The sequence below is a fragment of the Salvelinus fontinalis genome, chromosome 40, assembly GCF_029448725.1.
Source record: "Salvelinus fontinalis isolate EN_2023a chromosome 40, ASM2944872v1, whole genome shotgun sequence".
Classification (NCBI taxonomy): Eukaryota; Metazoa; Chordata; class Actinopteri; order Salmoniformes; family Salmonidae; genus Salvelinus; species Salvelinus fontinalis.
The window spans coordinates 20202667-20227411 of NC_074704.1; the positions used below are offsets into that span (position 1 = coordinate 20202667).

A 24745-nucleotide genomic window follows, 5' to 3' on the forward strand; every position below is an offset into this window, starting at 1 on the left:
GAACTTTTTAGGTGGTGTGACACTGTCCTCAACTGGGTTGCTTTTCTATAATATTTTTTTGTCTGTTGAACTCAAACAACATGGTCTGTGTGTACATCTTATATCTACATTTGGAACACATTCTCAACACATAATACATACAATGTAATACATACAATTTCACTAAATATTTGTCATATTTGCGCATGAATGCGAAATTGTTGTGGTGTTCATCATGTCTGTTACTGTTCCTGGGGGCCACTGGTTCAAAGTATTCTCGCTAAGCAAGGAGGTTGCCCGTGAAACTACATGTTCCATAATGCTTCGCTTCCAAGATGACCAAATACAGACGGACCCAGCGCTTTGACAGATCGAAGTCCGGAGGAAAAGTTCCTGTCAGGTTTGCCGACAACGACCTTGAAGAACTTGGGTTAAAGCAAATTCGTAAGTCTCTATAAACGTGTTATCGTTTGTCACAGTATTATCTGTTGATAGTTGTATTTTGGTATTTACCTTCTAAACAAAGCAAAGGGTGACCAACTTGATGAAGCGATGTTTCCATAGGCTCACACAGGGTGGAATCAAATGGTAGGATCCCTGCCCTTTTGTTGTCGGTGGAAATGCAAAACGCCTGTGCTCTTTGAAAATGTTCTCAAAAGAAACACTTATTTACCTCAATGAAGTAGGACAAATTAACTCATTGTACACGACTGTCACCCTTTTTCAGTTGCAGCATAGAGAAGTAATTATCAGCAGAAAAGATGAAGAGAGATGTAACGTTAGCTAGTCAACTGGAAAATTGCTGAGGCAGATCGGATTTTATCACGACAACATGATCTAATCTTTGTTAGGCCTAATTGACAAATGAATCGCACTCATCCGGTTTGCCGACAATTCAAGTCGATAATTAACGTTTCCTTTTTACCCCAAACATGATTTTTTTTTAGTTCACATGCAAGTGGACGACAAATCACAACGGGATATAGGCAGAGGGCAGGTAAATATTGACTAGGATAGTCTATAAACAGGACTTGCCATGTTTCTGTTTGCCACATTGTTTCTGTTTGCGACACAATTTTTGCAACAATGTTTCAAACAAACAGCAACGTTGGTCTTTGAAAATCCCCTGCCGGTATAACTGTAGTAGGCTACAATTTTATGGGTACAGTCCATGTGTCCTGTAGCGGTGCTTCCGTACCAGTCCTCTGTCAATGTGGTCATGTGGGCATGTTTTGAAAACATTTGTTTATCAAAATAGGTGTATATGACCCTATTCTATCATCTACTGCATATTGATAATGTTAAACAACTGATGTTGGTCCTTGGAACCATCCAACACCACTCTTGACACTGACTATACCAACCCTACATATTGATGGGTGTTTGCAATATACTATAGCACCTTGATACACATACAGTCAAGCGAGTCACTGTGTGTCAGATCCAGTCACCTCACTCTTTGAACGTCATTATCACTGTAGCCTAGGCTGTCTTGACTGCATCCTGTTGTGTTAGCTCGGGGACTCAACAGGAGGTGGCGCTCTCACCACCAGTTTTGATGACTAAATAGAAATGCCCTTTTATGGTAGCCCTTATTACTCCGAGCTGTAACTTAGAACATGCTTTTTCTAAGTTGTGATACTTTTCCCATAAATGGCCTAACAGTTCATGACCAGCCAACTGGTTCAGAGTCTATGCCAAATAATGAAGCCTCTGGGATCACAGATCTATGATGTATTCATCCATTTCATATTCAGTGCCTTCCTTTTATTGCGCATAGTCTGATGCTGGCCTACCATATGCCATCGGCATGTAGCCGAAGTGTCCTCGTTTCCCGGTTAGTTTAATTGTCAAACTACAATGGGCAATTGTTTCTAAAACCTATAAGCCAGATTTAGAGAGCATTTTGGGACCAAACAACATGAGCTAAGTTTATCTGCTGACTGTTGGTTGCACGTCACTGGTGTGATTAGGATCCGATTTGAGCATCATTGATTGTTAATCAGTTATCTTCTACTTTTTAGAAAAACAGATTCATTATAATAGCTGTAGGTAATAGATGTTGAACTGTAGCGTAATAAACTAGTGCATGGGTAAGGCATTTGATTTGGCTAGTGTACGGCCGTGTGTAAAGCAGAAAGTGAGATGTCTGATTTGGCTAGTGTACGGCTGTGTGTAAAGCAGAAAGTGAGATGTCTGATTTGACTGACGCAAATGAATGGCTCTGACCAGAGCACCAGACTGAGCCAGATAGTATGACAGAGAGAGAGGGGAGAGGGAATTCCTTGCTTGCAGCTGCAATACGACAGCGTGTACAAGTGCTGACTCACAGATTGTCTTCCACTCTCATTCTCATTCTCATTCTCTCTCTCTCTCACACACACACACACACACACACACACACACACACACACACACACACACACACACACACACACACACACACACACACACACACACACACACACACACACACACACACACACACACACACACAATCTCTTTGTCTGTCACACACACCCTCTCTCGCTGTCCCTCCCCCACCTCTCTCTCCATTATAACCCCACCTCCTCCCACCTCCTCCTGCCTTCTCTCACTCCCTCACGCTCCCTCTCCCTCTCAGCCAGGACACCACACTGGATGAGGGCTAAGGTAGCTGACAGGAGAAGCAGCAGCTGTAGAGGCCATTGGTTTTTGACTCGGGCTCACTCACTCTCAAGGAGAGACTGTCCTAGCAACTGTACCTGCGTCCAATCAATGTAAGGATACTCCTAGCAGCACAGGAAGTAACTGTCCATTTACAACAGTAAGTGATATACTCAGTCAAAACAGCGAATAACCTAACGTTATTAGCATTATTAGCATACCGTCTCTGTGTCTATGCTGCTGTAGTTAGCCTCTGACTCGGTTTGTGTTCGTTATCCCTGAGAGAGCCGGCACAGAGAACTTCTGTGTTTGTTCTTCTCCCCTCCCTGCAACTTTGTAATGTCAATACATCCGAGGCAGACTAAACAAATTGACTGCAAACTAGAGATGTTTGTGTGTTTTAGAATGCTTTTGCTTAATGAAAACATTGCAAACATTGACCAGAAGCACAGTAAAGAGGTCTGTCATTTTGAAGATCATAGAGGTTCACTTCATAGCTGATGTATTGTGTCGTCATGTGTGTATTGTTGGCCTTAGCTAGGTTGTGTAAGAGCCAGTCAAAAGGCCTGTAGGCCTGTTGAACCACAGTACTTGCAAGATGGGGTTAACATATACTAAGGTTCGATATTTCACTGACTGATGCTGTGGTTGTACTTTATCAACTCTTTAGATGTTATTATGATGGTATGGTTTATCTATCCTAATGTTGTGACTATGTTATTATAACGACATGAGTTAGCTAATGTTGTGGCTATGTTATTATAACGACATGAGTTAGCTAATGTTGTGACTATGTTATTATAACGACATGAGTTAGCTAATGTTGTGACTATGTTATTATAACGACATGAGTTAGCTAATGTTGTGGCTATGTTATTATAACGGCATGATTTAGCTAAGGTTGTGACTATGTTATTATAACGACATGAGTTGGCTAATGTTGTGACTATGTTATTATAACGACATGAGTTAGCTAAGGTTGTGACTATACAGGTGCATGTCACCTGTTCTCTTTCCTTGGGAGGCCTATATAGAAAATATTCAATATATAGAAGTGTAGGGAAATATGTGTCTGGTGTGTGAGAGGGCAAATGTCTGAAAGGATTTATAGCTAACCTGGCGTGGTATGACTGACAAACAACTGAAGGAGCTTGTGGCCAGACAGAGCAGATGTGGTTGGCAGCCATTGCAGAACGTGTTTGTGTGCGTGTGTGTGTGTGTGTGTGTGTGTGTGTGCGCGCGCAACACATGCATTTGTATTTGTGTGTGGCCACCTTAGGTTGATTATTGACCTGTGATAACTGTCTTGTGAGCTGGCAGAGTGGTTTCAATTAGTAATACCGTCTTCCTACTTTAAAAAAGGTCCAGAGAATGTAATACCATGCAGTCGTCCAAGGTATTTGTGCAGAGTCAAGTTGACCTGAGTTGAATTGCATGTTGTGTGAAAGTCTCTTTTAGCCACATCACAACTGCAGCAATTCACACTAGCGCAGACCAAATGTGTGCATGATAAAGGATATAGTGTGTGCATTGGCGTTCCCAACTGCCCAAACCATCAGTGCATTCTCTTGAAATACAACCATATGGATACAATAGCAACTCTCTGTCTGTTAGCATATTAGAGGTAGAATGCCACTCTATTAAGCTTGAATGGTCCTACTTGTCTTCTTTATGCCGAGTTGTGAATGACATTACATTGATGAGAATTACGACTTGACAGACATAATGATGACTGTGTTCGACTCTCAATCCTTGAACCTCTCCTCACTTGTAGCTTTTGTTCACGGACACTTGTCTCTATCTACAGGGTGTGCAGGCTTTTGTTGCAGCCCAACACTTAAGTCAACTAATTCAACCGATCAAGGTCTTTGTGAGTAGTAGATTGGTCCGATCACGACAGCGGGTATGTTAGAGCTGGGCTGGTACAAAAAATCCTGCTCACCCTTTAGTGTATTAGCTCTGTAGGAGCAGGGCTAGTGACCTCTGGTCTACACAGAGAATCAGCTGAGAGTGTGTTGGTATTTAGGTTTAGGTATTTAAGGCCACTTTCTATTCATACCGTAGTTGGAGTCCAGGTATAGCTGCTCCAGTTGTCTGGGTGACTAGTGGGTTGTAAAAATAACCGGTCTCTGTCCAAGTAAAGGTTCTCCTGTTACAGTGCTGTTCTCTCTCTCTCTCTCTCTCTCTCCCCTTCTGTCTCTTTTTGTGGCTATGTATCGTCTCACTCTGTCCCCCCCCCCCTCTTTCTTTCTACACTTTCCCATGCCCTATACCTGCCTTTGTATCATAGCTGTATTCATTAGCTTGTAACAAATCTTCTGGATAGAGGTCATTTTAAAGATAGATGCTGGTGTCTGTGTAGTGTCTCTCTCTAGCTTTCTTACGATTTCTCTCTCTCTCTCTCTTTCTCTCTCTCATCCACTCTCCTGTTTTGTTTTTCTCTCATACTATACCAAGTGTTTCCTCATTTGCTTTGTGGAGCGTTATCTCTCACCTCATATCCTGCCTTTTGTCATGACTCATGACAGGCTTGGTGATTTGCATTTTGCCTTGGTTTATACCTGATCAAGGATCTGCTCCTATGATCATGTCAATAGTATCTGTGGCTTCATCTCTGTAGATCCAGAGGCTTCAACGTTTGTCCAGACTTTGGTTTTGTCTGTACCATCCATATGATCTAAAAGAGACAAACGGGCATAACAACAGATGGGATATAGACATCACACGAGTCATTTTCAAAGCATCCAAATAGTACATATTGTTAGATAGGCAGAGCCAGGAGAATAACTGAAATGTCGCATTGGAAATGCACAAACAATGATCTTCAAATGCTTTGTCGCACTCCTTTCCCATGCCAGAGTTGAAACAATAAAAATTTAAGAGACACCACACCTTTATCAGTGAGGTGGTTGATAGACTGGGTCTTCATGGGAAATAGTACAATGAGGAAGTTAATACTTATCCAACCAGTGCTCTCAGTTTGTGTTAATGGTCACTGCCGGTCTTGGGGGAGGTTGCTTCATAGGAATGAGAGTGTCTGTTAGAAGACCTATGTAGACAGGGTGTAATAGATGTGGTGTCTGTTGGGTGATATCTGTCAGTTTGTCTTCAAAGGGCCAAGGACGTTCATTTTTTTTTTTTGTTATTTAGCAGACGCTCTCACCCAGAGTGACTTACAGTCGTGAGCACATACATTTTCATATTAGTTCATACTGGTCCCCCGTTGGAATCGAACCCACAACCCTGGCGTTGCAAGTGCCACGCGCTACCATCTGAGCCACACAGACCTATATGTCACGGCAGTCTGTTTCCAGGGTCGATGGCTTTGTCAGCGGTTTTGATCAGGTTAGCAATAGCAGGGGGAAGCATCTTGCAGCCACGGCGGCTGCTGACGGGGGAAAATATTAGGCTTTGAGGGGATTGGGGGGAATTTGGAACATATATCACTTTCCTCGTCCTCTGAGAAGCTTGAATTTGTTTTATTCTATTGGAATCAGGAAACTCCGCTTACTTTAAAGGTAGACTCAACGATTTGACGGACACGCCGAAAGTAAACAGCACAGTGGGCCAATTTCCGCAACAACTGAGAGCGTTGAAGTGTGAGGCTCAACTTCTCTGCTGTTTTGGTGCCGTCTACCACGCTTTAATAGCGTGAAGTGAACCCGTGCACACGCGCAGATGCTGTGTGTGACTGTGTGAGAGCGAAGTCTCGCGTCTCACGTATCTCAATATCTGCGGTGCTGCTCGCGGCGACGTCATTTCGCCGAGTCTGCCTTTTTTAAATTGAGATATAATTTAGTCGTAATTGCCGTGTGACTTGATGAATCAGGTCTGTAGTGAAGGCTGTTCAGCCATGGTAAGTGTGCAGAAGGTCTCGTAGGCATTGTTTATTGTTTGGGGAGTGAACACTGTGTCTAGATACTCAACTGATACAATACAGCAGCTTATCTCTGAACATGAGACAGTGGCTAAGGTCATCTCATTAGCTCTGCTGTTTGAAATGAGAGTGTAGTAGCTACATGTCTCTGCATACTCCTCATTGACATCAACCCACGTTGTCTGGCTGCTTGGCTCCAGAGATGCGTATAGTATTTACATACTGCGTAGTATGCGTAGTATTTACATACTTACTCAGGCCTTTTACTCCTCCTGGATCATAGGCCATCAACTATTTTAATAGTTCATTTCCTGCTTTTTATTAGTATAGTGTGTTGACTAATTCTTGTCTTTTCTCAGAGGTTTGGTGGGTTTTCAGTATCTTTCCGCAATTTAGTTTGAAGGCCTACCTAGTAGGAACTAATGTTACCTGTTCTATTTTGGGGGACCCCTCTCTATGGTCGTGTCTACACTTGACACTTTACATGCAACTTCTGCTATCAGAATGCGAAGATCGTATTGAAAAGACGGGTCTGGATGCATTGTGGTTTGATAACTTCAGGACGTGGTCAGGGATGCATTGTGTGTGTGTGGGTTTCGCCTCAGTCTGGATGCAGTCAGTCTACCAAAAGCGCCATCAGCACTCTGCTATGAGTCTCCAGAAAATGTGTGCTTTGGGACCGAGAGGCACCTTTTCATTATATTGTCGGAGGAAATACATTCCTAGCGTGTGTGGAACATATTTGCTGGCCTCATAAATGCTATCCAGCTAGTTCATATTTAGAACAATCATTTTTTGTTTGGCTAGAGTTATGCTAACCCGTTTGCAATCCCTTTAATTTTGCTTGCTTGCTACAGAGGTCAGCCGGCTAGTTAGCTACAGTAGTTAGCTACAGTAGTTAGCTACTGCCATCAGTTGTTGTTGTGTTATTATCATATTTAGCCTATTCTATCGTTTGCAGAATGCTTACTGGCATTTTAATATAGTGCGGGAAAAGGGAATCCGGACACAATGTGCACATGGTGGACACATTTTAAATGTAGGTGTAGACGCGTGATGTGTTCGGAACTCCATGATCAGAATACAAAAACTACATTAACTGTCAAGTCTAGACATGGCCATATGGGAGCAACACTCCTATATGAGGCCTCTATAATTAGCCTGAACCCAAATCATTAGAAAGGCTCTAATCTCGTCACCCATAACTAAATCTCGTGTGCATGCTGGCTGGTCAGCTCCTTGATTTAAGCCTATCAGGAGAGACCATATAGGCTACTATCTCACGGTAGTGTTAAATAATGAAATGGAAGGTATCATTCAAGCACTAGTTTATCGACCTACCTATCTATCTGATCTCATTATCCCATAGTGCCCTCACTGCCCTCCCTGGCCACCACAGTAATGGACAGTGTGGCACCACTTGAAGTAAATGAGGCCAGTTATGGGGTCAGTTACACCCTCAGTGAAAGAACGCTGAAGCTCTTGGATGGAAGCCCTGTCCGGGTTCAGAAAACAAGTTTCATCACTGATGCATTGTGTATTAGCTTGTGTGGGGGGTGATCTGGCTTAGATTTACTAAAGCGATCTTAGAGGTGTACTTTCCTCATTCTTGTTGTTATGTGGATGTCTTATATTGTTTGACTTCGATTGTTCTAGCTTTTCATGTTCCCTCTGGGGGGAAAAGGTGCAGATTTTGCTCTAGTGCAAAGGGTCTTGTAAATCTTGCCCCATTTTAGTACAGAGCCTTTCTCTGGTTTGTGGAAAAAGTTCAAGCTTCTACCTTGAAGTTGAATAATTACGTACTTACCATTTGAATAAAATCTCTACTGGCAGAGGCATCAGTTGGGCTTTGTCACATGACCAAACTGTTGCCCGGGCGACCATGGGTCCAGAGTCCTTGGCCCTCTCAGCCAATTAGAGGCGAGATTTGCATTTGACAAGCTTCTCCCTCTCAGCCGGTTTGCAAATTTTGATTTGTTGGTGGTGACAGTCTGGTGTTGACAGTCTGGTGGTGACAGACTAAATTGAGTGTCACCCATTCATCTCTTTCTTCCCTCTTTTCCTAAGTACCCTTCTCTCAAGGGCCCCTCTCCTCCCGCCTGTGCCCTCTCTCGCCGTCTCAGTTTGCCCACTCTTTCCTACACCTACCTTCCCACTTTCCTAAGTACTGTACCCTGCAAGTGTCCCTCCTCAACCCTCACTGTCTCTTTTCTACCCCCCCACCTTCCCTCGCTTCTTTCTGTAGCACCTTCTTCTGCCCTTCCTTCCTCTCTCGTTCCTGTGTGACTCCACACGCGTACACACCCCTTCTGAACGGCCAAAGAGCACCAAAGACGGGCTCTTCCAACCGGCATTGACGAGTTCAACGTGAGTCCTCTGGAAGGTCAGTCAGACTCAGAATGACATCCATTAGAGTTAGAGTTAAACATATACGTGACTTATTGAAGTTCACTCGGAAAAGTCTCCTTATTATTCCTTTACTTTTGGCACGGCTCATCTTGGATGAACGGGCCCTGTGCAACTATAACACATTAAGGTAACGTTTCAACTTCTCATTTACATTAGGAAAGTAGTTTGCGATCCTTGAAATTCAGATTGAAGTAACTTTCCTTGTTTGAGTTAAACCACGTAGCATACTGCTTTGCATATTGCTGTGCATTCCACATCTCTCAAGAGCAACTTGTGTAGGCTACACAGAAAATAGCCTGCGTGTTTGATTATATCCTTATGGATATACTGTACAGAACACATCCTCAGGAATCAGATGTTTTTGGCTTTGTCCTTAGTGGCCCAGCCTTCCGCATCCCACTGTGTTTGTCTAGGGAACTGGACAATTGTTTTCTCACAGTTCCTGTGGATTCTCTGGACTGTTAATTTGCCGATCTGGGGAGCGAGGGCCTGGTGGAGCCCAGTGTGTCCAGTGGGCACACTGGACAGCGTAACAGGGTCTTTCCCTTGCCATTCTGCCTGGCCCAACGACAACCACACAGAGAAAGAGACAGGGGGAGATGGCCAATAACCATGCTCACTGGTGACCCACTCTAAATGGGATACAAGGCTGCGCTTGGCTGGGTAGATAATAGACCCACAATGTGACAATACAATGCCTGCCAACTTGGCCTTGGCAGCATGTAAATATGACAGATAAAGAGACGATGGGTCTTTGTGTGTGTGTGTGTGCAGCAGGTTAGTTGAGTGCCATTACCAAATGCCAATTGATTCCCCTCAATATCTTTTTATTTGTCATTTAAGATGTGGGAATAAGACATTTATAATTGTATAATAACATATTTTGGACTGCATCAATGCACCCTCATTTAGCATCCTAGTGAAAACACAAGTCCTACTTATTATTCTAGTCACTAGAAACGGCATGCTACAGAACTACCAGACATGCATCATGGTGGTGGGGGTGGATACAGTAAAAGCCAGACCTAGAGTATGTATACGACCCTGCTGCTCCCTCTGACAGCTGTAAGTGGAGGGAGTGGATGGATGGATGTGGCAGGAGTGACCAGAGCAATACACTCAGTTAATTAAGGGGGTTGGAGAGGGGGAGGAGAGGAGGAGAGATTGTCATTCTCATCTGTCTCATCTGTCTCTCGAGTGGGTGTGTGGCGAGGTGCGCACAGCTGAGTGTGTGTGTGTGTGCACGCTTGTGTGCGTGTCACATGTTTTGTCTACCCACATGCACGGTCAGTGCTTTGTTAACCCAATAATCCTCATATAATATGTCCTTGACCCATACTGCATTGCATAGCTAATGTTTTGTATGATATCCACTGTCCTGTACCACTGGCCTTGATATTGCCTAGGTCTGATGTATCCAAACACTAACAACCGCAATATGACAAAACTGGATGTGACAATTGTTTAGAGTTCCAGCAATAAACTAAGGCTACTTTGCTGCCCATTGTTAGAATGTCCTGAACCCCCTCCCCAACCTAATTTTATTTTTGGATTACGTCACTAGAAAGGCTATTCAGTTACAGAACGATGGCCCGCAGCATTTCCTGGCGGACATGTAGGTGAATGTGATATGCCTTATGAAGAGGGACATCATTCTGTAACTGAATAGCCTGGTTAGTGACGTAATTCAAAGAGAAAATGAGGTGGGGCATAATAAAAGTCATTCCAACTAGGACCGTGTGCTAAGGCTAGCTGTTTCTGTTTGCTTTCGTAAACAGAAAGAATTAGCATTTACTCTAATACAGGTTGCAGCTAGCCTTAGCACACGGTCCTTGTTGGAAAGTACAGTTCTTTTATTATGCCTCGTAAAGCTTTGTTTAGTAACTGTGTTGGTTTAAATGTCATAAGGTGGTGTGTTGTGCTCCGGTTGTAACTTGATCTGTGTGTGGCTAGGGTAACTTTAGCGTTCCGACCCTAAAAACTCTGGGGAAAGACCAAGCCTGGTGAGACAATTGGAGCATGCATGACACTGTACATGGCTTTAAAAAGATGAAGATGCTTGTAAAGTTGTGGTTCAAGTGTCTGAAGTAAAAAAATAATAATAATCTTAAACGTGACCTATATCTGTATGTCTTTTAACCAGGCTGTTCTAGAATATGAGAGCATCATTTCAGTATCTCACCTGGAAAAACGGGTGAAATACATTTCAGTAAAGGGATGAGAGTTCTCTTGATACATTCATATTTGATGGCATTCCATGTTCAAACGTAAAACGGCATTTAATGTTATGCCATTCCGTACTAAAACGTAAAATACTATGATGTTGATGAATTAAAGATAGTCGGCTTGAATGAATCTTTCTAAGCAGGTTTCCATCCAACCTTTTTATGAGAGTAAATTACATGTCGGATAAAAAATGTTTAATGACAAGACTGATGGAAACAGAAAATGTTTCAGTCAACTTTCCAAAAATAAACTAGACAAGGTGGGATCTTTTTGTGTCTGCAAAATGAATTATGCGAGACATGTCGTTTGAAACGCTTTTATGCAAATATTGATATAATAACCACAATGTCAAAGTAAATTTGGAGTCACGCAGTTTATTAGGCTACAGATTAAATAAGGTATAATGAACTTCACAGGGTGGTGAAAGTGCAAAGTAATGAGCTTTCCAATAAATATCGAGGGTCTCATTCTGGTGACATGTTCATCAATGCTTGACTGCCGTTTGACAAATAAAAATAATCTTACCCTTTTTATCGTAGATACAGTATCTGGGCCCTGTGCGGCGTTGGCTAGAGTGCACGTGCCAATACCAGAGTTGCCACATTCGCTATTTAACGCAATTTTTGTTTAGTGATAAACCCATCAATAGAGTTGAAAATGCCATGGAAACCCATTTAATTTGTATTTGTTTATTCAGTACATGGGAACTTAACTGCAAAATGTATTTTGATGTGCAAAACGTCATCACACACCTTTCATCTGCAACAAGTAAATTTGAGGGAAACACATCTCTGGTGGGAAAATGCTTGTGTTGTTTTTATGCGGATTTTAGAATATTTGCATGAAAATCTGTCACAAATTGGATGGAAACCTAGCAACACTCACACTCCTTTTTTTTTTCTCTCTCCCTCTCTCAGACCAGCTTTGGTACTAGATGTGCGATCAGCCTGCTGTTTCTCCCTGATCCACCAGGGGGCCTCAGTCCCTCACAGGGACCAGCCCTGAGTCCTCCACCCGCACCCTGAACACCCCGGCCCCAGTCAAGCTGTCCCACCCTCATCCCTCTCCCTCTCCTCCTCATCTCTTCTTCTGGCCCGCACATTCCCCACTGGACCCCCTGTCGACCCTCTCCCTTTACGGGGGGCAGGGGGAGGCGTCCGGGGGCCTCGATGCAGAGACCCTGCCCCTATATGAGGGCCTTAAAATGGAGTGCGACCTCCTGGAAAGAGTGGATAGAGGAAGCCATGATGTGTCCACCCTCACTGGTAGGTCACAGTTAATTAATGTAGTAGACGGGTTATAGGGGATTGGATAATGGGTTCACTTTCATGTTGGACAGCACTTGCTAGAAGCTAGTGGGAAGATGGGTCTCTTAGAACCATTGCAGGGGACATTAGATTGGACTATCATCCTGCATCCAGGAACAGTGTTCAATTACATGTTTTTAATGTAATGCATTATAATGTGGCGAGTGGGAACTGTGTCATCCAGTCAGTGCCTCAGGGGGGCAGCAGAGACTTATAGATTTCAGAGCGCTCAATCCAATGTGATGAATGCTGCCTCTTTATTCTCCCATATCTCCCCTGCCACACCCTCATACACCTCCCTCCCTCCCTTTCCACTGTCAGAACTTTGTTCAGGTGGCGATAGTGAGGTGGAGATAGTGAGCCTGCTGTCTGAGGGACTGCCTAACTACACTCTGCGGGCGGACTGCATGTTTGGCTACGACCACGACGACTGGCTCCACACCCCTCTGCTGCCCCCGGAGGTCGCCCTGAGACTCACACACGATCAGATAGAAGAGACGCTCAAGTACTTCTGTAAGTCCACCACTCTGTCCACGCTAGGTTATCGAACACAGGAGAAGACTGTGGTACTGGTGTGCCAAATGTACCGCACCTGTTTTACTAGTTAATCACCTCGCCAACTTAGATTGGAAGGAATCAACTTCTTAAATCCAATGATGAGTTGACTCATGTGGTGCAGCTGCTGGCTTGAGTGAAAGCACCTACCTGGTCTCCTAGATATATAAATCGGAGGCCATATTCATAAAGAGTTTTAGGCGGTCCGGTAGGGTGTCACAGCAAAATAAATAGTGGGGGTACGCCTTACCGGTAAAACATGAGCCTATTCAAATAAAATGTCAGGCTATATTACACCATTATTTACCAGTACCGCATGTCAGAGGCATGAAACATTTGCAGATGGACTTGAAAATGTCTGGTATAGCCTACGCTCCAAATTGCGATGTGATTCGACGAAAACACAGACATTTTTCCAAGGCAGACATGAGTGGCTGACACCGAGACGCACGTGGACAGCAGTGGACGCTTAAATTCTAGCTAATGACAAACACCAAATGTTATTATACTTTTTGGTGTTTCGTGTAACAGATGTTTCTTCCAATTCACCACTGTTTGGAGGCTGGAAATATGTTACCAGTGGATAAATGTTCACAGGTAGCCTAGAAAAACAGCCCTTTGAAGCAGGGCTGGATTAATGCAGGGGCTTACCAGGGCAGAAGCCCCTGGGCCCAGGACCATGGTTGGCCCAAGAGGCAGCAAAACAAAACAACATTTTTTTTTCAAAAATTTAAATGCATACAGTGCATTCGGGAAGTATTCAGACCACATCCCTTTTCCACCTTTTGTAACATTACAGCCCTATTAGAAAAAAATTATCATCAATCTACACACAATATCCCATAATGACAAAGCGTAAAAAGGTTGTTAGAAATTTTTGCGAATTTATAAAAAATAAAAAACATTTATCTTATTTACGTAAGTATTCAGACCCTTTGCGATGAGACTCAAAATAGAGCTCAGGTGCATCCTGTTTCCATTGATCATCCTTGAGATGTTTCTTTAACTTGATTGGAGTCAAGTTGAAAAAAAACAAACAAGCCATGAGGTCAAAGGAATTGTCCGTAGAGCTCAGAGACAGGATTGTGTCGAGGCACAGATCTGGGGAAGGGTACCAAAAAATGTCTGCAGCATTAAAGGTCACTAAAAACACAGTGACCTCCATCATTCTTAAATGGAAGAAGTTTGGAACCACCAAGACTCTAACTAGAGCTGGCCGCCCGGCAAAACTGAGCATTCGGGGGAGAAGGGCCTTGGTCAGGCAAGTTCCAAGAACCCGATGGTCACTCTGACAGAGCTCCAGTGTTCCTCTGTGGAGATGGGAGAACCTTCCAGAAGGACAACCATCTCTGCAGCACTCCACCAACCAGGCCTTTATGGTAGTGGCCAGACAGAAGTCACTCCTTAGTCAAAGGCACATGACAGCCTTCTTGGAGTTTGACATAAGGCACCTAGGACTCTCAGACCATGAGAAACACGATTCTCTGGTCTGATGAACGGCAAGCGTCACTTCTGGACGAAACCTGGCACCATCTCTACGGTGAAGCATGGAGGTGGTGTAACGGATGTGAAATGGCTAGCTAGTTAGCGGTGGTCCGCGCTAATAGCGTTTCAATCGGTTACGTCACTCGCTTTGAGACCTTGAAGTAGTGGTTCCCCTTGCTCTACAAGAGCCGTGGCTTTTGTGGAGCGATGGGTAACGATGCTTTGTGGGTGACTGTTGTTGTGTGCAGAAGGTCCCTGGTTCGCACCCGGGTATGGGCGAGGGGACGGTTTAAAGTTATACTGTTACAGTGGCAGCATCATGCTGTGGGGGTGTTTTTCAGCAGCAGGGACTGGGAGACTAGTCAGGATGGAGGGAAAGATGAACGGAACAAAGTACAGAGAGATCCTTGATGAAAACCTACACCAGAGTGCTCAGGACCTCAGACTGGGGCGAAGGTTCACCTTCCAACAGGACAACAACCCTAAGCACACAGCCAAGATAACGCAGGAGTGGCTTCGGGACAAGTCTCTGAATGTCCTTCAGTGGCCCAGCCAGATCCCAGACTTGAACTCGATCGAACATCTCTGGAGAGACCTGAAAATAGCTGTACAGTGACGCTCCCCATCCAACCTGACAGAGTTTGAGAGGATCTTCAGAGAAGAATAGGAGAAACTCTCCAAATACAGGTGTGCCAAGCTTGTAGCGTCATACCCAAGACTCAAGGCTGTAATCGCTGCCAAAGGTGCTTCAACAAAGTACTGAGTAAAGGGTCAGACTACTATGTTAATAAGATATATACACTATCAGTCCAAAGTTTTAGAACACCTACTCATTCAAGGGTTTTTCTTTATTTGTACTATTTTCTACATTGTAGAAGAATAGTGAAGACATCAGAACTATGAAATAACACATTGAATCATGTAGTAACCAAAAACAAATCAAAATATATTTTATATTTGAGATTCTTCAAAGTAGCCACCCTTTGCCTTGATGACAGCTTTGCACACTCTTGGCATTCTCTCATTCAGCTTCACCTGGAATGCTTTTCCAACAGTCTTAAAGGAGTTCCCACATATGCTGAGCACTTGTTGACTGCTTTTCTTTCACTCTGAGGTCCAACTCATCCCAAACCATCTCAATTTGGTTGAGGTCGGGGGATTGTGGAGACCAGGTCATCTGATGCAGCACTCCATCACTCTCCTTCTTGGTCAAATAGCCCTTACACAGCCTGGAGGTGTGTTGGGTCATTGTTCTGTTGAAAAACAAATGATAGTCCCACTAAGCCCAAACCAAATGGGATGGCGTATCGCTGCAGAATGCTGTGGTAGCCATGCTGGTTAAGTGTGCCTTGAATACACAGACAGTGTCACCAGCAAAGCACCCCCACACCATAACACCTCCTCCTCCATGCTTTACGATGGGAAATACACATGCGGAGATCAAGCGTTCACCCACACCGCGTCTCACAAAGACACGGCGTTTGGAACAAAAAATATCCAATTTGGACAATAGACCAAAGGACAAATTTCCACCGGTCTAATGCCCATTGCTCTTGTTTCTTGGCCCAAGTAAGTCTCTTCTTATTATTGGTGTCCTTTAGTAGTGGTATCTTTGCAGCAGTTCGACCATGAAGGCCTGATTCTCACAGTCTCAGTCTCCTCTGAACAGTTGATGTTGAGATGTGTCTGTTACTTGAACTCTGTGAAGCATTTATTTGGGCTGCAATTTCTGAGGCTGGTAACTCTAATGAACTTATCCTCTGCAGCAAAGGTAACTCAGGGTCTTCCGTTGCTGTGGCGGTTCTCCTGAGAGCCAGTTTCATCACAGCGCTTGATGTTTTTTTTTTGCGACTGCACTTGAAGAAACTTTCAAAGTTCTTGAAATGCTCCATATTGACTGAACTTCATGTCTTAAAGTAATGATGGACTGTCGTTTCTCTTGGCTTATGAGCTGTTCTGGCCATAATATGGACTTGGTATTTTACCAAGTAGGGCTACCTTCTGTATACCACCCCTACCTTGTCACAACACAACTGATTGGCTCAAACACATTAAGAAGGAAAGAAATTCCACAAATTAACTTTTAAGGCGGCACCTCTGTTATTTGAAATGCATTCCAGGTGACTACCTCATGAAGCTGGTTGAGAGAATGCCAAGACAGTGTAAAGCTGTCATTAAGGCAAAGGGTGGCTATTTGAAAAATCTGAAATATAAAATAGATTTAGATATGTTTATCACTTTTTTGGGGTTACTATATGATTCCATATGTGCTATTTCATAGTGTTGATGTCTTCACTATTATTCTACAATGTATAAAATAGGAAAAATAAAGAAAAACCCTTGAATGAGTAGGTGTTCTAAAACTTTTGACCGGTAGTGTACATTTGCAAAAAATTCTGAAAACATGTTTTTGATTTGTCATTATTGGGTATTGTGTGTTGATTGATAAGTAGATTTAAAAATAAAAATAAACATTTTAGAATAAGGCTGTAACGCAACAAAATGTGGACTAAGTCAAGGGGTCTGAATACTTTCCGAATGCACTGTATATCTTTTTTTTTTAACTGCAACCCGCAACCACAGGAGGACTCAGGAGCCCGCTGTCAATGAGTGTAGACAGCCTGCTGCTGCTGCTCTGCTAATCGTCAGATGTGGGGAGGAGAAGGAGAAGGAGGTAGGGGGCCACGTGGGTAACTGGGGGGCTGTAACGCTTGTTGTTGGAATGAGGTGAGGACCAAAGCGCAGCGTGGTAAGTGTCCATATTCAATTTAATAACTGGACACTAAGAATACAAAAATAACAATGTGAATGATACAAAACTAAAACGAAACAGTCCCGTATGGTGAAATCAAAGACACAGGAAAACAACCACCCACAAAACACAAAGGAAAACAGGCTACCTAAATATGGCTCCCAATCAGAGACAACGAGAGACAACAAGGCCAAACACATAGAAATATAACCATAGAACAAAACATAGAAAAACAACATAGAATGCCCACCCCAACTCACGCCCTGACCAAACTAAAATAAAGACATAACAAAGGAACTAAGGTCAGAACGTAACAGGGGCCCTGTCTTGATTGGTTAACTGCTTAATCAACTTTTTTTTAAACTGCATAATAAATCAATGTTACTGGTCAATTGTGTGAGTCAGGTGCTGGACCCAACCCCGTTGGAAGCCCAAGAGGCAATCCAATATTTTTATTTGTAACGTTATTATTTTTATCCAACCACAGGTGTCCGCTCTCAATGTTCAAAATATTCCAGAGAGCATAATTTAGCCAAAGAGGACCAATAGTTTCTAAACAATAACTGTGGATTAAGTTTGATCACAAGCACATACAGGTAACTGCCAAAATAAAGGAAACACCAACATAAAGTGTCTTAAAATGGTTTGGGCTACCACAAACGGTCACATTCCTGACCTTATTTCCTTTGTTTAGTCTTTGTTTAGTTGGTCAGGACGTGAGCTGGGTGGGTACATTCTATGTTTTGTGTTTCTATGTTGGGTATGTTTGGCCTAGTATGGTTCTCAATCAGAGGCAGGTGTTTGTCATTGTCTCTGATTGGGAACCATATTAAGGCAGCCTGTGTTCACTGTTTGTTTGTGGGTTATTGTCTATGTCTATGTCAGTTGCCTGTACTGTTTAGCTTTAGCGTCACGTTCGTCGGTTTATTGTTTTGTAGTTGGTCAAGTGTTTTTTCGTCTTCGTTTAATTAATTAAAGTATGTATTCAAACCACGTTGCGCTTTGGTCCGATCCTTGCTCCTCCTCAGACGAGGAGGATTACGACGTTCGTTACAGAATCACCCACCATACTCGGACCAAGCAGCGTGGTAAAGGGCAGCAGCGACAGCAGCAGCAGCGGTCCATTTTGCAGGACTCATGGACTTGGGAGAAGGATCTGGGCTATACAACCTGGGAGGAAATAGAGCACTGGTCGATCGATCCAGAGGGAGTCCCGGAGCCCGCCTGGGATTCGTTGGAACAGTGCGAGGAGGGATACAGGAGAATGGAGGAACAGAGACGTTATCAAGGTACGCGGCTAGCTCGGAAGCCTGAGAAGCAGCCCCAAATATTTATTGGGGGGGGGGGGGGGGGGGCTAAAGGGGAGTGTGGCGAAGTCAGGTAGGAGACCTGCGCCAACTCCTCGTGCTTACCGTGGAGAGCGAGAGTACGGGCAGGCACCGTGTTATGCGGAAAAGCGCACGGTGTCTCCTGTACGTATGCTTAGCCCGGTGCGGTACATTCCAGCTCCAGGTATCGGCCGGGCTAGAGTGGGCATCGAGCCAGGTGCCATGAAGCCGGCTCAACGTATCTGGTCTCCAGTGCGTCTCCTCGGGCCGGTGTACATGGCACCAGCCTTACACATGGTGTCCCCGGTTCGCCAGCACAGCCCAGTGCGGGCTATTCCACCTCGCCGCACTGGCCTGGCTACGGGGAACATTCAACCAGGTAAGGTTGGGAAGGCTCGGTGTTTAAGAGCTCCTGTACGCCTTCACGGTCCGGTATATCTGGCGCCACCTCCTCGCCCCAGCCCAGTACCACCAGTGCCTACACCACGCACCAGGCTTCCAGTGCGTCTCCAGAGCCCTGTTCCTCCTCCACGCACTCGCCCTGTGGTGCGTGTCTCCAGCCCGGTACCACCAGTTCCGGCACCATGCACCAAGCCTCCTGTGCGTCTCCAGAGCCCTGTACGCCCTGTTGCTGCTCCCCGCACTAGCCTTGAGGTGCGTGTCCCTAGCCCGGTACCACCAGTTCCGGCACCACGTACCAGGCATACTGTGCGCCTCAGCAGGCCAGAGTCTGCCCAGCGCCGTCTGAGCTGCTCGTCTGCCCAGCGCCATCTGTGCTGCCCGTCTGCCCAGCGCCATCTGAACCGCCCGTCTGTCCTGAGCCTTCAAAGCCGCCCGTCTGTCCTGAGCCTTCAGAGCCATTCGTCAGTCAGGAGCCGCTAGAGCCGCCCGCCAGACAGGAGCCGTCAGATCCGCCCGCCAGACAGGAGCCGTCAGAGCCGCCCGCCAGACAGGAGCCGCCAGAGCCGCCCGCCAGTCAGGACCGGCCAGAGCCGCCCGCCAGTCAGGACCGGCCAGAGCCGCCCGCCAGTCAGGACCGGCCAGAGCCGCCCGCCAGCCAGGACCGGCCAGAGCCGTCAGTCAGCCAGGACCGGCCAGAGACGTCAGTCAGCCAGGACCGGCCAGAGCCGTCAGTCAGCCAGGACCGGCCAGAGCCGTCAGTCAGCCAGGACCGGCCAGAGCCGTCAGTCAGCCATGACCTGCCAGAGCCGTCAGTCAGCCATGACCTGCCAGAGCCGTCAGTCAGCCATGACCTGCCAGCGCCGTCAGTCAGTCCGTAGCTGCCCCTCAGTCCGGAGCTGCCCCTCAGTCCGGAGCTGCCCCTCAGTCCGGAGCTGCCCATCAGTCCAGTGGGGTTAATTTGGAGGGTCGCCATTAAGAGGAGGCCACGGAAGCGGGAATTAACTATGGTGGGGGGGGGCCACGTCCAGCGCCAGAGCCGCCACCGTGGACAGATGCCCACCCAGACCCTCCCCTATAGGTTCAGGTTTTGCGGCCGGAGACCGCACCTTGGGGGGGTGGGGTACTGTCACGTTCCTGACCTTATTTCCTTTGTTTAGTCTTTGTTTAGTTGGTCAGGACGTGAGCTGGGTAGGTACATTCTATGTTTTTTTTTTTAAATGTTTGTTATGTTGTTTGGCCTAGTATGGTTCTCAATCAGAGGCAGGTGTTTGTCATTGTCTCTGATTGGGAACCATATTAAGGCAGCCTGTGTTCACTGTTTGTTTGTGGGTTATTGTCTATGTCAGTTGCCTGTACTGTTTAGCTTTAGCGTCAAGTTCGTCGGTTTATTGTTTTGTAGTTGGTCAAGTGTTTTTTTTCGTCTTCATTTAATTAATTAAAGTATGTATTCAAACCACGCTGCGCTTTGGTCCGATCCTTGCTCCTCCTCAGACGAGGAGGATTACGACGTTCGTGACACAAGCTGCCAGAACAGCTACAATGTGCCTTGGCATAGATTCTACAAGTGGACCTAAACCATGCCAGAAAAATGCACCCGACACCATAACATACTGTTTAGTTTTTATACCTCATAAAAAATACAAAATAAACCCGTGGCTTATGATTTCTTCATCCAGCCCAGCTTTGAAGTCATTGTTTAACAATCAGATCAAAACATCATGACTGGTTGTGTTTATGTCACAATAAAAGGTCATAAATTTTTCAAGTTAAATTACAAACCTTTATGACTAGACCCACAAAGATCATGTTAAATTGATTGGGATTCTATATTTAATTCTATGTTTAGGCTCACACATTTTTTGGGGAACACATGCAAATCCATGCACATATAGGAGGTCTCGTACCAGGAAGAAATTAGTTCTGCTTTCAGCCCTTACGGGAACTGATGCTTAAAAATACTCAACTTGATGTACTGTACCTGCGGCATTCAGCACCAGGGCTACCTACTCCCAAAGCTATTGCATGTACCTCTGTGGAGGCATGTGTTATATTTCAGGTTTGAGAACATGCTGTCCTCTATCTAGTGTCCTAACCTGGTGAAATGAAGTCAATACACGACCTTAGTTGAATATGCACTGAATGTCGCAAGGCTATTCCTATAGGGCCCAAACACTTCTGTTTTGCATCCTCTCTTTCTAATTAGGGACTAATTAAGACCTGGGACACCAGGTGAGTGCAATTAACTACCAAGTAGAAACAAAAAAAATGAAATGTTTCGTCACTCCAGGACCGGAATTGAACAGCCCACTAGTGTTTAATAGGAAATGTTTTAGCCTACAGCAATTCCATCTTAAAGTCCTACTGTGAATTGACCCCTCACATATGCTTTGGAATTGGTCAATGGAAACTTGTACACAGATAACACATATCCTTTAATCACTAGGCTTTATAGTATAACATTGATGGGATAATCTCTCTCTCTTTTGCCATTATCAGGTCATCCATATGGTGTGGATCTAAAGAGCTTGTGGTCTGACTCCTTGCCTGTAAGACAAATACAATTGGAAGAAATAAGATATCTTAACACACAGTGTATGCATTAGCAGTGTCCACAAGAGAAGACATTGATTGTGAATGTAGCAATATGTCCTGCAATAATATATCTGATATTGTACCAATTTATCCTGGTGTGTTTAAGTCACACTTGAAGACACACTCATAATAGAATCGCACAGTAGTGGTGACTAAATGACTGGAGTTAGATGGGGTGGTATGGGTCCAAAGGGTTTGGTTGGCGGCACGTTGCCAACAGGAAGGACCGTATATAATGACCATGGTAAACTCCTGCCAGTTTATCTTGAACTCTAAATCGGTCTGACGCAGAAGCCCGAGTTAAGGTCTGGCTGAAGATGAAATCTGTTTCAATTGTCCTTTCAACAAAGTGTTTACGCTTGACTCTCCGACGTAGATGTGGAAAAACAAATCGAATGAGATTTGTGAATGTTTTTTTCAACAATATTGTGATTGTTTTAATGGGGTAATGTTATAAAGGTAAATGCTCAAATATGAGCTACAGACAGATATGGGTGAAATTGATTATAGTCACAAGATTGTCTGATTCTATGGAGAAACAATTGATTCGGTACATGGAAGCCTGCATACTGTATCCCTCAATCTAACATAACAAACACTGAGTTTACCCAAACCCAACACTGAACATGATCATGCTACTGACTATTACAATGCTACTCCACTTGTCATAATCACCTTAACGGGACACTATAATATCAGAATCTCCATTTATCAGTACAGTACAGTAGTACACACATGTATGTATGGTCTGTTTAGTAGAGGAGCTAACAGAAGCTCCTCCCCTCCTCCCTCTGGTGACTTTAGGGGAGGTGTCATATCCTCTAGCCACACCCCTTCCCTTGATGCTTGGGGCCACAGATGCCAAATGCCAATAAACCGATTAGCCTCTTAGCTATAATCAGTTTCCTTCTGCACCTCCAGTTCAGAACTGACTTTAACAGTAGCCTTTTACAAAGGGCTTGGCCCCGAGCACTCACTGCTCTTCAGACGTTGTGGCGACACTGACCGTACTCTCGTCACTGTGTACGACTTGGTCGTCTTAGCAACCCATCAGTAGTGCATATTTGAAAGATATCTTTGTGAGCATAGTCTAGAGCAGAGAGGTGTCAGAAAGGTGACGGGTTGAAAGCTCAGAGAGTTTGCTGTGTAAACATTGTGTATTTGTGGCCTTTGGTGTATTTTTTAGAGAGACATCCTGAAGAGGTAAATTAATGCGAAAGCAAGTTGGAAGGTCTCAAATATAGACGGACGTTTAAGATTGGCTGAACATTTTGGCCAGGTCTCCTCTGTTTGTTTGTTTTACCTCAATGGGACAGCCTGGTGACATAAAGGTTGAATAAATACAAATATACGTTGCCATGCATTCGCAAAACAAAACAAGTGTGCGCCGGCTAAACAGACGATATGCCAGTCTTTTCTGACATTATGATATCATCAAAGATGGCATTTTCTTGTATCTGATGCGGTCTATGTTATTAGGAAAGCATACAGAGCTTGAGTTGGGCACAGCGCCCGGATTTCACGTGTTGACATTCATTTCACATTGGCCCAGAAGTCTGAATTGGTGATAACCTTAGTGTTAGTTGAACATGTTCAACTTCTGACCTCATCAGTGCACTACTAGGGTTGCCAGGTTTCCATAGGATTGCATGGCTAACTCCCTCATTAGGCAGGATTGTCTATACCGTCCTTTCACTAAAGTAGAGCTGGGACGATACCAGTATTGCAATATTTAAAAACCATCTGTATGTAAAATATTGTGCTATAGCTTGGAAAATAAATACATGTGACTCTGGATGACACCATAATGATGTTTGTTTCCAACATTAGGACTGTTTCCCTAAAAAAGTTAAATCCGCTCTGTGTTTTGTTTCCTTGCCAAGATACTAACGAGTATCGCGAGACTGCTTTTGTCCCGGCCCTACGCTCAAGCCGATCGTGACTAGGGGTACGTTGCCATGTTGGTTCCCATAGGATTGAATGTAAGACAGGATAGACCGTACTCTCCTTTACTCAAGCCGATCGTAACTGGTGGTACAGTGCCAGGGATACTAGGGTTGCCAGATTCCAATAAGATAGTGAGAATAATCCCCCATAAGGCACGATAGGCTGTACTCTCCTTTCATTCAAGCTGCTTTGGACTGGGGGTACAGTCAGTGCCAGAGTCGCGATGTCCCATAGGATTGTATGGCTTTCTCCTTCATAAGGCAGGATAGGCTGTACCCCTCTTTCACTCCGTCTTCTTTCCAGAGCACAGGTCAGACAGGTACACAGCCAGTCAGCCGGCACACAGCTGTGCCTTATGCCTGGTCCCGTGTTGACATTAGCTTCTTAGCACGCGGCACGTGCCCTAAACTTCTGTACATCTCTTATTTGGTTGTCCTTCTTCTGGCAATCTACCTTGGTGCACACCTGTTCTGATCTAAATCTGTTCCCTCCCTCCTGTTTTTGCTCTCTGTTCCATCTGTGGGTTGACCCATTCACTGCTTCTCTCACTTTCTACCCTCCTCTAGCTGTCTCCTTTATAGCAATTCGGTATGTTTCTCTACTCCCTTTCTCTGTTATGTCCTGCTCTTTCATGCACCTTCTGTCTCCTGACTTCTTTTTTCCGCCTCAAAGGCTCTCCCTCCGTCTCTGTCACCCTTTTAAACGATTCAACTTCATTCCAGTTACAGACGTATTAGTAAGTAGTCCTTTGTGTCTGGCTCTGTTGCTTGAAATACCGGTTCAGCTTACAGTCTTAACATAACTGGCAGGGATATGGGTGGATGCCCATGGAAGTAAATAGACACACCTGAAAGGGAGCTAACCCCTATGATAAACAACCCAGTCTCTGGATGCGTCTGAATCGGCATCCTATTCCCTATGTAGTGCACTACTTTTGACCCGGGCTCTGTTCAAAAGTAGGGTACTAGACAGGGAGTAGGGGGGGCATTTCAGATGCACCCTTTGTGTTGCGCTGGACGGCTGACCACTTCAAAGAGCAGAACGTGACGGATTCCACTCTTCATATGTCGTTGTTGATCAAAGCGTATCGAGCTATGTGATCACTTCATGGTGTACTTTACACTGGATCAATCGCTCTTTATCTGATCAGTGATATGGAGCTCACCGTGTTGTTTTGCTCTGACTGTGTTTCCACGGAAACCGTAGGCGCCCATAAAACTATTTGGCCATTGACCTCTAA

General features: G+C 44.7%; 1 protein-coding gene across 12 annotated transcripts in view; it reads left to right on the forward strand.

The window, feature by feature from the left end:
• Window positions 1–321: 321 nt before the first annotated feature.
• Window positions 322–24745, forward strand: part of LOC129840002 (trafficking kinesin-binding protein 1-like) — a 42601-nt gene continuing 18177 nt past the window's right edge. For 10 of the 12 annotated variants that reach the window (XM_055907780.1, XM_055907789.1, XM_055907791.1 and 7 more), the window contains exons 1-3: window positions 322–423; window positions 12055–12402; window positions 12766–12957. In XM_055907780.1, the coding sequence (XP_055763755.1) occupies window positions 12342–12402; window positions 12766–12957 (253 nt within the window). In that variant the 5' untranslated portion in view covers window positions 322–423; window positions 12055–12341. Of the gene's footprint in view, window positions 424–2602; window positions 2786–10519; window positions 10585–12054; window positions 12403–12765; window positions 12958–24745 lie in introns of those variants that run through there. The other 2 variants (XM_055907781.1, XM_055907782.1) reach the window with 2 other exon arrangements.